Genomic DNA, 14,804 nt, shown 5'->3' with positions numbered 1-14,804 from the left:
AAAACAAGGCTACTACAGCGCCTTCATGTTGCATCATGACACTTAAAACTAATTTTTTCACTTTTATAAAAATTTGAAACTCCGATAATTAGGCCCTCCCTGTTTAGATCTAACCAACTCTGAACAGTTCATTAGATCAGGTGTTCCCCCTTTCGGCGTGAGCGCCTTTACCAGGCAGAAGCTGGTGTCTGCTCCCCACTCTACCTGACCAGGGAAGCTACAGAACAATGCGCGACAGCAGCACAGTCCATGAAGTCCCTCAGCTCTAACTGCTCCCCTAGGCCGAGGGCACACCTACACCTCCTCTGCCCACCAGTGTCGTGTGAGCTTACCTGGGGGCCAGCTGATGCTGGAGCCGTTTGAGATTTTATCACTGTCGGATTTGGCACGAGACCAGCTATGGGGAACAGCTACGGGAGGACTCGCTGGTGGCTCACTGCTCTGGATTAGATCGTACCGGCCATAGGAGTCATCAATGGAGGACTTACCTGGAGGCCCGATGCTTAGACCTCCAGGAATAGCACCTACGGAACAGGCAACCAGGTACCCAGTGAACAAACATTCTGTCAAAGACAGCATGACACACTACGGCCTTCTCTTCCCAGGCCCAGGGTCTCTCTCACACTTTGTGCTTATATGCACTGTCAGCCTTAAGCTGTCCGGGTTCTCTAAGAACTGTGTCAGTTAGCATGTATGGAACCCAGCCCATATTTGGTTTCTTGTGACAGGGTTTCCCGGAACTTACTCTGTAGACCAGCTTGGCCTCAAACTCACTGAGATCTGCCCACCTGCCTCTGCCTCCCGAGTGCTGGGATTAAAGGCATGTGCCATTACTGAAAGCTGTTGTTGTTATCATATTATTACCTTTCAGTGTGGGGGATCTAATTCAAGGGCTTCATACATGCTAGGTAAGTACTCTACCATTGAACTGTGGGTTGTTTTTTTTTTTTTTTTTTTTTTTTTTTGAGATGGTATCATATAGTCTGGATTGATCTGAACTCCCTCTGTAGTCAAGAATGACCCTTAACTTCTAACCTTCCTGCTTCTAGCTCTCCAAAAGTAGGGATTATAAGTGTGTACCACTATAAACTAGTTTGTCTCATGTACCCCAACGCTGGCCTTGAACTTGCTGCGTATTCTCTTGTCCCTGTTTCTACCTCTTTAGTGCTAAGGTTACATGCAGGCATGCACCACTTTACCCCAGGCTTCTTGCAACTCAGGAAGCATTCTACCAACTGAGCTGTAGCCTTAGGCCAGAAACTAGCAACATTTTTGATTTGTGTATATACCTATGTGCTTGCATAGAGGACAGAGGCCATCAGGCCATTTCCTCTGAGACAGAGTCTCTCACTGAACCTGGAGGTAGGTCGGTGGCCAGCAAGCCCCAGGTATCCTCCCCCTGCTCCAGGGACACTGGGTTACAGGCATATGCAACCACACACAATCTTACTGAGTTCTGAGGATCTGAACTCAGGTTCTCACGATTGTGCCGCAGACACTCCTATCTGCTGAGCCATCTCCCCAGTGACACCCTCCCCCACTGCACTGGTGTTTGCCTGTGTGTGTGTGTGTGTGCGCGCGTGTGTGTGCCAGATCCTCTGGAACTGGAGTTACACAGTTGTGAGCTGCCATGTGGATGCTGGGAATTGAACCATGGGAACCATGGGTCCTCTCCAGTGCCCCCCCCCCCTTTTTAGGAGATTGCCCAGGCAGGTGTGAACACCTGGGCTCAAGTCAAGTGATCGTGATGTATGTCTTGGCTTCGTGAGCAGCTTAATTCATGTCACATGTCCAGTGAATACTGGGATTTTTTTTTTTTTTTTGAGATAAGGTCTCCTTTTGCAGCCCTGACTATTCTGGAACTCATTATGTAGACCAGGCTGGCCTCAAATTCAGACATCTGCCTGTCTCTGCATACGCTACCATGCCTTTTGTGCTTTGCCTACAGACACATATTCTTGGACTATCATTGACTAAGTTATACTCCAGCCACAATGTAAATCTTATTTAGGAAAAAATTTTGTCATGAAATACAGGCTGGCCTCCAATTTATAAGTAGCCAAGGAAGACCCTGAACCCCTGGTCCTCCTACCTCTCCCTCCCAACTGCTGGGCTGGGATTACAGGTGAGCACAGAACACCCCCACCCCCAAGCTGGAAATCTTTATACCTTGGGAAGCTGCCCATCCTCAAGTCCTTCTGGGGAGAAAATATGAGCATGCTTGCTGGTATCTCTACATGCCTTCTTTCTACAGTGGTGCTCTTACTATGCAAGAACCAAGTGGGTACTGACTTACACAGAGAAAACCAACAAGGGCAGGGCTAGAGGTAGAGGGCCCAGGCGTCACATGGAGGCCTCCTTGCTAAATTAACCATCGGGGCATTGCTTTTCTTTTTACATGACTTTATATCAAGAGAAGACTATATGCCTAATTACATTGCTTGTGCTCCTTCCTGGCCCAGGGGCTGGAGCTCAGGCCCTCATGCACGTGAGGCCAGTGCCCTGCCACTGAGCCACCCCTAACCCTCTCTAGGCCAACCTGAGCTCCTTCCTGAGCTTTTTGTGCTTCACTTTTTTGAAAGGCGAGGTACCCATAGAGCCACAGCTTCAGTTACAAGCAGCTGTGAGCCACCCAGTGCAGGTGACAGAGCTCGGCTCAGGTCTTCTGTAAGAGCAGCAGCTGCACTCACTGCAGACCGTCTCTCCAGCCTCTTTGGTGCTCTGGGGCACTTTCAATGACTCATGGGTTTGAAGCTAAGAAATGGTGATTGATCTTGCAGGCACTGGGTCATGGCAGGCCGTCTTCTGATTTGGGAGCTGCATTCACGAAGATGCATGGGATGCACATGCGATGCTTCGGGCTGTCCCATCAGTAAGTGCACTGCCCCTGCGGTGGGCAGGCTCCGGCCAGGACATACATACCGTGCTTGCTGGGGTTCTGGTCCAGAGGAGAAGCAGCACTAGGCAAGTTGCCCATCGAGTTGGGATGCGTCCACTGAGGGAGGCGGGACTGGGACTGAGATGAGTCCTTCACAGACAGACCACTGCTCATGTCGATGCTGTTGACATTCATGTTTGGATTCAATCCAGCTGAAAACACAGGCGTTATTAGAATTCGCCTCTTCCCTGGAAGAAAGATCTCACTGAGAGTCACCCTCCACCCTTAGACACAGCCACACACTTCCATGGAAACCCCCCCCCCCCCCCCGTAGCCCTCACTGGCCTGGAACTCCAGTGCACAGAGCTGCCTTACTCCCGGTTACAGCCATGTGCTTACACACACACACACACACACACACACACACACACACACACACACACACGGTTTTGCCTGCATGTATGTCTGTGTATCATTTGCATGCTTGGTGCCCATACAGGTCAGAAGAAGTCAGATGCCCTGTAACTGGCATTACAGATGGCTGTGAGCCACCATGTGGGTGCTGGGAATCCCAGTCCTCTGGAGAGACAGCCAGTGCCCTTAACCACTGAACCATCTCCCCAGACCCTACAATTATTTTTGAGATAAATAAACTTTTGAATTAAGGAGAGTATGCTACTAGTCTTCAGGGACAAATGCCTCATGCCTCGCAGCCCTGTGCACTGCTGTTTCAGGGATGGACACTAGGGTCTGAGGCTTCTCAGGCAGGGCAAGTCCCGAGGAAGCCACAGCACCATGTGGGAAATCCCGGCCCAGCACCGACAGAGCTTGTGAGCTACACGGTCAGCAACTTTCCAGGAGCTCCCAACTGTGGATGCTGCTGTCCCCGACCTCGACAGCCACCATGTAGGGGCCTGGGCAAGGACAATAAAGATTTGAGGCTGCAGAACACATTCCTGGTGACACTCAGCCCAGCAGCCCAGTGCTTCCAACCCTCTCTGACAGTGAGCTCTTGCACCGCCACAGTGTGACATCCCATAATTCCAATCTGTCACGGCAGAGCCGACTCTACCACTCAAGTAGAGTCAAAGATTTTGGTTCTCAATTTTAGAGTAGGGGCTGCAAATGCAACTGTCCATGGGAGCGTGTGGGCAATGCACACGAAGGGCAGACTGAATAGGTTCTGCCCTGCCAAAATGAGGAGGTGCTACTGGACAAATAGGAAACAGGTACTGCCAAATGGAAAGCAAAGTTGTTGGGTTTTTTTTTTTTTTTTTTTTCCTCTTTCCTGTTTTGTTTTTTGACAAGTCTCTCTATGTGCCTGTCCCGGAACTCAAAGAGATCTGTTTGCCTCCTGAGTACTGGGATTAAAGGTGTGCCTACTGTTTTTGCTGAGGTTACACAGTCACATACTTGTGAAAGAGCAGCTGTGTGAGCCTGAGACGCCAGGGGCTGCCTCCCCACACCTCTGTGCTCCAGCTCTGTGCACAGCTCTACCAGGGAAAGCAGCAACAAGGGCCGGGTGTCAGAGCACTCCAAGGTCCTCTCTCCCACGTCATCCTTCTGTAAGTCAGTGAGCCAGTCCTGGCTTCCTCTCATGAGGCTGGCCCTGAGCACACCAAGGTTCCCTGTTTCCTACAAAGACTCCTTCATCACTTACTGAACTATTACATGCTTACCTGGGCCTCAATTTTAAATTTTAATCTCATATGTCTTTATATTTCTTTGTTTTCAGGGAGGGACTTGATACATGACTTGGCTGACCTGTTATTTGCTATACAGCCCAGGCTAATCTTGAACTGACAGCAATCCTCCTGCCTCAGCTCGATTAGTGCTGAGATCACAGGTGTATTGTCTTTAGTTTATCATGGGATCACTGCTCCTGTTGACACCGTCAAGTCCACAGGCAACAACCACTGTGGCCTGGACCGTGTGAATGGGAGGAGGGGGAGGAGACCGCAGAGTGACATGGGCTTCTGGTTTCCTGTCACAGGCTGTTCAGTTTCTAAGTGGCTCTTCAGCATCATTACTATCACAGAGAAAGCCTAGGTAGGACCAACACAACATACAGACCACTCCAAAATTACCAATACCTAATAAGCTGCCCATTTTCAATGTTGTAACACATATATTGAATATATTATAATTATAATTTCAACACCTTAACATTTTTATCAAAATGAATCTTTATCCAATTTCAAAGAGTCATTGCACAAGGTAATTCCTAGAAGTCAGGGTCTAGCAGGTTAGAGGACAGGCACACCAGGATCTGAGACATCGTGAATGGATGGTGAACAGAGCCAAGTACATTCTCCACAACCATCCTAAAACAGAAGTTCACCATACATCTGTCACGTGGGATTACTGTTACAAACCACAGGCTCAGGGACAGGCGTGTGTGCACGCGCGCACACGCATACTTTTTATTGATCAGGAACTCTATAAGCCAAGCTGGCCCCAAACCTAAGTATATCTATCTAACTGGCTCGGCAGCTCTAGTATTGGGGTCAAAGGTGTGAGCCACCATGTCCAACTCAAGAGCTTTACATATTATTAACTCATGAAATCCTTAAAAGAACCGTGTGCAATGAATAGTTCTACTTCACATGGACAGGAAAATTGAAGCAAAAGCAACATTAGCAGTGGGTGGGAATGGCACCAAGGAAGTCCCAATGCTAATTCGGGTCTAGACCAAGGGAGACTTGTGCTTCTTCCACTAAAGGGACAGCAATGGACAGAACAATAATGGAGGACACAATCTGGCTTCATTATGAAGGCATAATACATCTATTTGTTTACTTATTTTGTTTTTTTGAGACAGGGTTTCTCTGTGTAGCCCTGGCTGTCCTGGAACTCGCTCTGTAGACCAGGCTGGTTTTGAACTCACAGAGATCTGCCTGTCTCTGCCTCCCGAGTGCTGGGATTAAAGGTGGTCTACAAAGTGAGTTCCAGGATAGGCTCCAAAGCTACAGAGAAACCCTGTCTCGAAAAACCAAAAAAGAAAAAGAAAAAACAAACAACCATAAGCCAGAATGAACTGAATTTTTGAACGGAGGCTTTTCATAAGCATCACTCCTCAGCCCTAGGCGCGAGGTCACACTAGGCTCTTGTTCTACACTTCAGGCTGGCCTTGCACTCATAACAGTGCTGCCTTGCTTCCCAACTGCTTGGGCTGTGGGTGACGCCACGGCGGAGGGCCTGTCTATGGTAGTGGGGGCTTGGGCTATGTTGAAAGCAGTACTCCTCCCCCGAGATGAAGCCCGCAGAGTCCACTCGCTGATGTGCGCTTTCAGCACAGCCTGCCACCCTGCCTCCTGTACAGCAGCCCTGGCTGTCACAGGAGGGACTTGAGGACACCTGCCCTGGTGTAGCTTTTATACCCACAGAAGACTCACCGAGAGGATAAGGAGCAAAGGTACTGGGTGAAGACTGCTGCTCTTTGGTCTGCAGGTCAGGAAGGCCGGGAGTCTGCGGGTGAGGGGAGAAGCTATCCATGGCTGATTTGCCTGCAGAAGGGTGCAGAGACAGGTGCGGCGGGGGTGGCGGTGGTGGAGGCTGCTTTACAAGCAGGGCCTGGGCCAGCTGGCGCTGGTGCTGCTGGATCTGCTGCTGCAGATTAGTGATTGTGCGCGCAACCTGGCAGGGGAACACACACACACTGTACATTAGCCGGGGGTGGGGCAGAGTGCACGGGTGACCTCAGCCTCTACCAGCGGGCCAGTCTTGTCCCAAACCTAGCTGGTGCTGGCACTTTCCAAAGAGGCGGCTCAACCGGAGAGAAGCCAGCATCAAGCTGAGAGTTCATCCACTGGGGTTTGTTCTAGAACTAGAGCTAATGGCAAAGTCAGTCTAAGTGACACCTACTTGCTGCTCCTGTTGTCTCATGGGTCCGGAAACATTCCGCTGGGCCTGTAACATCTGCTGCTGGATTTGTAAACGTTGGTATGCCTGTACACAGAAAATTCCAAACATCAAAAGAAAGCCATCAAAACAAGTGACTCAATCTCAGTAACATTCAGAAAATAGCAATTCTTAGAATGATCTAGATTAAAGGCTAGATTGGCTAGAAAATGTGGTGGAACACTACACAGCTCGGGCAGTCGGTGACCGACCGACTCCTGGACAAGTTGGGAAAATGGCTGATGCAGAAACTCTTCTTTCTTCTCATTTGAGAATCTCAGATACTGCTCCTTTTCTGCACAACACATGTTTTGGGAGACTTTTTGGCTAGAGGACTCCTGTAGGTACTTCCAAATCAACCCTAGATTCATAAGGCCCTCTGTGAGGTTGCATATGCAGTGATCAGTGCTGGGAGGAGGTTCCCGGGTGCAGCTGCCTGCCAGTGCAGTCCAGGGAGCTCAGGGATGGAGCGTTTGAGAGCCCATGCTAGCGTGGGCTTTTCAGTGATACAGCTGCCCAAGTCACCCGTGCTCCTGGAAGTAATGCCAATAAACTCACTGGGTCACCAATCCAGACTTGGGCGGAACTGGTTCTTTTGTTTGTTGTTGGTGTCCATTTGATCCTTTTTCTCCAGGAAGACATAGAGAAGACTTGGTTAAAACAGAACCAAGTAGCGGTGTACTATGCTGTTAAAAATGCCTCATTAGCTGGCCAGTGGTGGTACACACCTTAAATCCAGTACTTGGGAGGCAGAGGCAGGTGGATCTTTGAGTTCCAGGACAGCTAAGACTACATAGAGAAACCCTGTCTTAAAAAACCAAAAACCCAAACAAAACAAAACAAAAGCAATTTAGCCTGGCTGTCGTGGTACAAACCTTTGATCCCAGCACTGGAGGTAGAGGCAGGTGGATCTCTGTGAGTTCGAGGCCAGCCTGGTCTACAGAGAGAGTTCCAGGACAGCCGGGACTGTTACACAAACAAACTCAGTCTCAAAAAACAAACAAACAAACAAAAAACAAACAATAATAACAACAAAAGCCTCATTAGTTTCAGATAAGGTTTTCACTTAAGAATTCTCTACAAGTTCTAAAACTTTAGTAAGTAGTAAACTTCATTTCTCTCATTTTTCTGGGAAAAAAATATGACCAGAATATACTACAACTTTCTTCCATCTTAGTCATACAAGGAAAGCCTGCTGGGTAACAAAGGCTATGTGTACGACCAGGTACAAGCCAGCCTTTTCTTGTACCTTCCAACCACAGGAGGAAATTCTGCTGGGAAACATACTCTGTGGGCCAGCCCCAAGCCCAGCTCTGGCCCGTGACAGACAGTGCTGCAAGCTCTGCAGTGTCACCCAGACATAAGCTGTGCAGCTTACTGTAATCCTTTTCTGCCCTGGGCAAAACAGCCTCCTTCTATTCTTTCTGTGACTTCATAGGTGTGTGACCCACTTCAGGCAGGCTTTGGGGAGGGGACAGAATAGACGGGATGTAGGCATGTGACTCCTTAGTTAGGGGTTTGTGTTGGTTTGAAGGAAAATGGCCCCCAAAGGGAGTGGCTTTGTTGGAGGAAGTGTGTCACTGTGGGGGCAGGTTTTGAGGTCTCATAAATGCTCAAGCCACACCCAGTGTCTCAGACCACTTCCTGTTGTCCTGCAAGATGCCGGACTCTCAGCTTCTTCTCCAGCACAGCGTCACCTGTATGCCACCACGCTACCCACCAGTGCTGGGCACTGAACGTGGGTCCGTTGGAAAAACAGCCAGAGTTAACTGCTGAGCCATCTCTCCAGCCCCTAAACCACACAACTTTTACGAACTCCTGGGATGAATTAGCTGATCCCAACGGAGGCTCTGGGAGACCCGAGTTTGAATAGAGTTTCTCCTCTATGACCCCATGATGGTGTTTGTGAACACCATCCTTGGGAGAAGTGAGGAAATACTGTTTTGTGTTCTGTGGCTCAAAGGAGAAACTGAGATCAAAGGAACCGAGACATTTACAAAGCTTCGAAACATTAGTAATACCCTTGAGCAAAACCTTTCCTAGTTCATGACAGTGAGATGTGGGAAACAGTGTGGTAGCAACCTCATCTGTCAAGGTGCTTCTGCTGCTTCCCGACGTGGCGCCTTGTCTCTAGACTGGGACCTTTCCACTTACCAGCTGCAGCTGATAGAGCTGGTTCAACATCGTCATATGCTGAGGGTTAATTGGCGAGGTTAATAGTGCAGGGCTGAGACCAATGTTTTTTGCTGCAAACTGCAAAAGCTGTGCTTGAACCTGTTTAATAGAAAACATCATTAACCACGATCTCTAGGGAAACATTCACTTATCTGTGTGTAGCTTTGTTTTTGGACACAAACTGGTTAACTGATATTGTATCTGTTTGACAGCTGAACTTTGAGAGACCAACAGAACATTAGAATACCATGTTCAGATACAGAAGATAGCCAGTCTTCTAAAACTAAGGTTTTTGTTTGTTTGTTTTGTTTTGTTTTTTAAGCCCTGTGTGTGAGCCAGGCCTTTAAGTCCCAGCACTTGGGAGGCAGAGGCAGACAGATCTCTGTGAGTTCAAGGCCAGCCTGGTCTACATAGTGAGTTTCCAGGACAGCCAGGGCTATATAGTGAGCCCCTGTCTCAATAAAAAGATAACTAATTCTTTTTATTTCTTGAGAAAGAAAGATCAGGCTAGCTTCACACTGGCTATGTGGTGGGTCCTCTTGCCTCTACCTGCTGAGTTCTGGGATTGCAGGCAAGGGCCACCATGACAAACTGGCTTCCAGAAGATTTCTTCCTCTAAACATTTTAGCTGTACATTTGCTTTCTATGGCTTGAGGCCAGTCCTAGAGGTTAGTTTACGCTCTGCCAGAGGGAAACTTGAAGGTCTGGAGGGGAGAAGACACCAGGTCACTGCTACCTCAGCAGGAGGAAGAATCTTCCATAGGCGCCAACCAGTCTCCACAGGACCTGACGCGTCTTCAGTAAGATATGTAAACTTATTTTCCTACCAAGTTCCAGCCACCTCAACTCACTGTACACACCTGTTCTTTCCCAGAGATCAACACTGTCTTCCTATGTTTGAAGGTCAGAATATGTTATCTCCCAAATTCTTAGGCTCAAACACTCTCAAATGTGGTGGTCAAAAGTGGGAATTCTGTCAGGGGCTGGAGAGATGGCTCAGCAGTTCACTGTACTTTTGCTCTTGTAGAGGACCTGGGTTCAGTCCCAGTGCCTACATGATGGTCCACGACTGTCTGTAAGTAACTCAGTAACTCAAGTCCCAGGCTCTAGATACCCTCTCCTGTCCTCTTTGTACGCCAGGCATAAACACTCATACACATAAAACAAGCTTGATCAACAACTTAAAAAAGGAGAAGGGGATGTGGGAGGTAATTAGGTTATGAGGGCTCTCTACTGAGTGGGGCCAGTGCCTTATCAGTGATACCCAGGGACGCCTGCTGCTCGCTGACTCTGGATGCAGAAAAGTGGTCATTACGATGAATGAGCCCTCAGAGGTGCCAGACCCTCTGCATCCTTGCTCCTGGACTCACAGCTGTCAGAACTACAGGACGCTTGTAAATTATTAATTTCAAGAAATCACATAGCGCTTAAATATCACAAGTGTGGAGGTGAAGGATTACCATGCTCTCTTTTAAAACAGGTTAGACATAAGGCTCTCCAGAAACCCCAAACGTCTTCTGGGTAACAGAGGTCTTCATAAGAAGGCAGCTTTGTATCTGTCACAGAGTGCTAGGATACTCTTGCTCCTTCTGCAGGATCCCACAATTATATATTGATTAGAGCTCTGGGTTATCTTAGGTTCAAAGACAGCATAAATATGAACTGACTCCTTACTAATATTCTCTCCCCCACTCTCTGCAACTTGGCTGTCCTGGGACTTGCTCTGTAGACCAGTCTGTCCTAGATCTTAAAAAGATCTGCCTGCCTCTGCTGGGATTAAAGGTGTGACCCACCAGCAACCGGCTCATTATTAATATTTTTAACAAGGGATAAAGAATGTCATTCTGTAATTTAAAAAATAGTTCAAAGGCTAAAATTATTAATGGTCTAAAACTAAACAGTGTTGATATGAAAAAACAGATTTAGTGCTACACGTCAGCTTGAGTCTTAACAGTCTCTGAGTCTTCAGAATGGCCTGATGGCCTTCAGGGCACAGCAGTGGCACACACACCAACAAATCTCTAATTGGGCCGAATTCCTACTCAACAAGGGGAAAGTCAGTCCAGGTACTGGGACACAGCCAGCTACCCAGAGCTCGTGAAGTCCTGGACCTTGGAGGAGAACCTACAATTATCGCTTTACTTAACCAACATAATCCCTAATTACAAACATTTGTTCTTATTCCCACAAGTGTTGTCCTTATCCCTCATCAAGGAAACTTCTCTTTCCAACAGACTGAGGCCACTGCGAAAATCAAAATCAATCAAAATGCAAAACATGGAGTTCATTCCCAACTCTTACACCTAAAATATAACTCCAGTCCCAACGAATACACCTACAACATGACTCCAGTCCCAACACATGCACCTACAACATGACTCCAGTCCCAACACATGCACCTGCAGTATAACCCTGTCCCGACGCGTGCACCTGCAGTGTAACCCTGTCCCGACGCGTGCACCTGCAGTGTAACCCTGTCCCGAAGCGTGCACCTGCAGTGTAACCCTGTCCCGACGCGTGCACCTGCAGTGTAACCCTGTCCCGACGCGTGCACCTGCAGTGTAACCCTGTCCCGACGCGTGCACCTGCAGTGTAACCCTGTCCCGACGCGTGCACCTGCAGTGTAACCCTGTCCCGACGCGTGCACCTGCAGTGTAACCCTGTCCCGACGCGTGCACCTACAGTGTAACTCCAGTCCCAAGGCTCGGGGCCACTGAAGACAGGGCTGGGGCTATGAGAGCCACAAAAACAGGAAGTTTGCTGTAAGTGTGGGAGTGTCTCCTAGAATATCAGAGAAGCTATACACATGAAGTCTCACCAACACGGCTGCCTAAATATGATCTGAACAAGGACAATGCCAACAGATAAGCTGATGTGGAAAGGGAAAGCTCATGAGGCCTCACCCTAGACAACGACCGGCAACTAAGGAATGCGGAGAGAAACTGTCCTCACCAGGAAGGGCACACCAGCTGACTATGCAGTACCAAATGGCCAGCTTTGAAAACACACATACACAAGTAATGTTACAGAAAACGAACAAGCTGTATGACGTATTGAGGACATACACATTTGAGAGGTGGAGGCAGACGCAGATGGGTCTCGTCAGTTCAGGGCCAGCCTGGTCTACGTAGATCCTGTTTGTACATACTTTGTTATAAACAAACAAACAAGCAAGAAAACTTAAAAGGAAGAAAGAGAGAAAGAAAGGAGAAAAGGAAGAAAGAAAAGAAACTGTGCTGACTAGTTTTATGTCAACTTGACACAAGCTAGAGTCATCAGAGAGGAAGGAGACTCAATTGAGAAATGCCTCCTTAACTGGGCTGTAGGCAAGTCTGCACTGTATTTTCAATTAATTCGTGATTGGTGGGGAGGGCCGTGCAGCCCCTGGGATGGCGATCCAGCATGAGCAGGCTGAGGCAGCCATGGGCAGCAAGGCTAAGCAGTATCTGCTCCTGGGTCCCTGAACTGGCTTCTCTCAATGATCAAGTGGAAGGCATTAACCCTTTTCTCCCCAAACTGCTTTTGGTCATGATGTTTCATCACAGCAGTGACAACCCAAACTAGGACAAACACTATAAAAACAACAAACAAATACAGAGAAAGCCTGTCTGGAAAAACAACAACAACAACAACAACACCCCAACAACAAACAAACAATTCCTACCCTAAAAAAAAAAAAAAAAAAATCTCACCAGGCCAAAAAGGATCAGCTACTAAATAGTAAATGTAATTCCCAACCTATAGCACACACTTTTTATTTCTTTTCAAGATGGGGTTTCTCTGTGTAGCCCTGGCCGTCCGCCGCCTCCTGAGTACTGGGATTAAAGGTGTGTACCACCACACCAGTGCAGTGCACCCTGACACAGCCCCGACTGCCATCTCACTACAGCCACCCAAGCACAGCGTGCAAGGCTCCCGGGGTCAGACCTGAGGGGTTAGAAACTGAGGCACTTGAGCTCGGAGGCTGGGCTGGGAGGAGTTAAGAGGCTGCACTGGCGGCTGCTGCATGGTCCTGGCTTGTGCTGCTCCGCTATTGCCAAACACACCCAGATTGCCACTCGGGATCTGCAGAGACAGAACAGCTTTTAGGAGGTGGGGTAGGCAGGCTGGGGAGGGGTGAAGCGCCATGGTTCCCACCACCAATGCCAAGTTCCCTGTTTCCTACCCCTTCGACCTTATCCCTATCTGTACCATATAAGTGCTATTTGTGCAGGTTATAGAGGATGGAAACATTAGCCTACGAAGTGGTCTATGCTTTTCTATCACAGGACACACACAACAGTGGCCTTTAAAGTGTCCCCAGACAAGTCGGTCACAGGGAAAGAGATAAAAGAACGCTTCAAAAATAATAGTAAAAGACATGTGGTCTGGATGACAAACTTTTTTCCCAGTGTTCAGTCAGGCAGAGGCGTCTATTTCGATGGGAAATGTGGCAGAGTTTGCTTACTTCAACAACCCCAAAGCTGGGTCAGAAGAGTCACAAGTTAAGCTGGTATCCAATATACTGACTACCCTTGTTCTCCATGCTGTGGCAGGAGCCACCTAGCTAACAGGGTGCGTGAGCTGACAGGATGGTTCTTTCTGTTGGAAAGCAGACTGGGAGGGACTGGGCAGAAGGGCGTGTTATGTCTGTGCTGTGTCTTGATCAAGTGGGTTTCTAGAGTTCAGACTTGCCACTAAACTTCACCAAGGAGCTGCTAAGAGCGGACAGACAGGTCCATGATAACCTGTCAGGGACCATAAACACTTCAGGGACTGCCTTTCCAGGACGTAACAAATAGGTAAAACAGCCAGAAGGCTCTGCAAATCTCACAGACCTCCTGTTTCATGGGATCCCATGGTGAAGACCACTTAGCAGCAAGTTAATCCTGGGTGCAGAGAGGTACTTAAATACATTTCAGTTCAGTGTAAAAACAACCTTGACACATTGCTATAGAGTAGCTAAATCTCAGTTCTGAGCTTCCTGAGCTCTCCAACACTGTGAGCTCTCCAACACTCCAGGGTTAAACATATTCCCTCGTGTCTTCAGATTTAAAAAAAAAAAAAAACAGAAAACAATACAATTCTGTAAGAGTAACAAGTTAGGAGAAACAGTGCAGGCAGAACACTGCCTGCTCTTTGCCAACAGCCTTACCTGTCTAGAAGAGTTCAAGTTTTGCATGCCCAGCCCTGAGGCAATCCCACCCAGGGCCTGATTGGGGAGTGCACTGTTGGAAAGGGGGAGCTTCAGGCTTGGGGAAGGCAAAAACGGTGAAGTCGTGGGCTCTTCCACGAGGCCGCCATCCTGATTGGAGAAAGAAAGGGTGAGCTGTGTGTGGTGCCCGCCGGCACACAGAGCACCAAACAGTTTCCCACGGGAATAGTGAGAGGGGGATGGGTGGATAAAGAATTAAAGGATAACAAATGTGGATAATGAGGCAATGGAGGACATGGCAAAAGGAAGAGGGAAAGAGAGAGAGAGACAGGGTTAAGACGCTGCTTTTGCTAAGACACCGACAAGCACATACTTCTTCAGTCTCTAGCATTGCCCCCCCCCCCCCCCCCGCGCCCCAGCCTGGCTAGTGGGGAGGGACAGAGACAGCTGCAAGCCTAACTGGAGATCCCTAGGTAAGCACAACTGCTGCCTCCACACAACACCCGGTTTAGTGTCACAGACAGGAGACCCTGCTGACTTCAGCTTCACCGGGTTACACTAAAGTGCCAGGCTCTGGGGCACAACCAACCCATAGATTACTCCACACTTTAGAGAAAGAGCTCAGGTCCCATTTATACATCCAGACTCAGCAAATAAAAATAGATGTTGTGGTTCACATCTAGAATATCAGCACCCCAAGGCTGAGGCAGGAGGATG

At 48.4% G+C, this 14,804-nt stretch overlaps 1 protein-coding gene across 1 annotated transcript in view; it reads right to left on the bottom strand.

Moving 5' to 3' along the window:
- Tnrc6c (trinucleotide repeat containing adaptor 6C) overlaps nucleotides 1-14,804 on the bottom strand; it is a 108,536-nt gene that overhangs the window by 9,057 nt on the left and 84,675 nt on the right. Inside the window, exons 11-17 of the mRNA XM_051181604.1 lie at nucleotides 14,088-14,237; nucleotides 12,881-13,018; nucleotides 8,933-9,052; nucleotides 6,743-6,826; nucleotides 6,274-6,514; nucleotides 2,923-3,090; nucleotides 333-524 (exon numbers count right to left, since the gene is read on the bottom strand). Coding sequence (XP_051037561.1) covers nucleotides 333-524; nucleotides 2,923-3,090; nucleotides 6,274-6,514; nucleotides 6,743-6,826; nucleotides 8,933-9,052; nucleotides 12,881-13,018; nucleotides 14,088-14,237 — 1,093 coding nt within the window. The remainder of the gene's footprint in view (nucleotides 1-332; nucleotides 525-2,922; nucleotides 3,091-6,273; nucleotides 6,515-6,742; nucleotides 6,827-8,932; nucleotides 9,053-12,880; nucleotides 13,019-14,087; nucleotides 14,238-14,804) is intronic.

This window comes from Phodopus roborovskii, unplaced genomic scaffold, assembly GCF_943737965.1.
Source record: "Phodopus roborovskii unplaced genomic scaffold, PHOROB, whole genome shotgun sequence".
NCBI lineage: Eukaryota > Metazoa > Chordata > Mammalia > Rodentia > Cricetidae > Phodopus > Phodopus roborovskii.
Note: the sequence above shows the minus strand (reverse complement) of the source record. Positions and strands in the feature narration are given on the sequence as shown.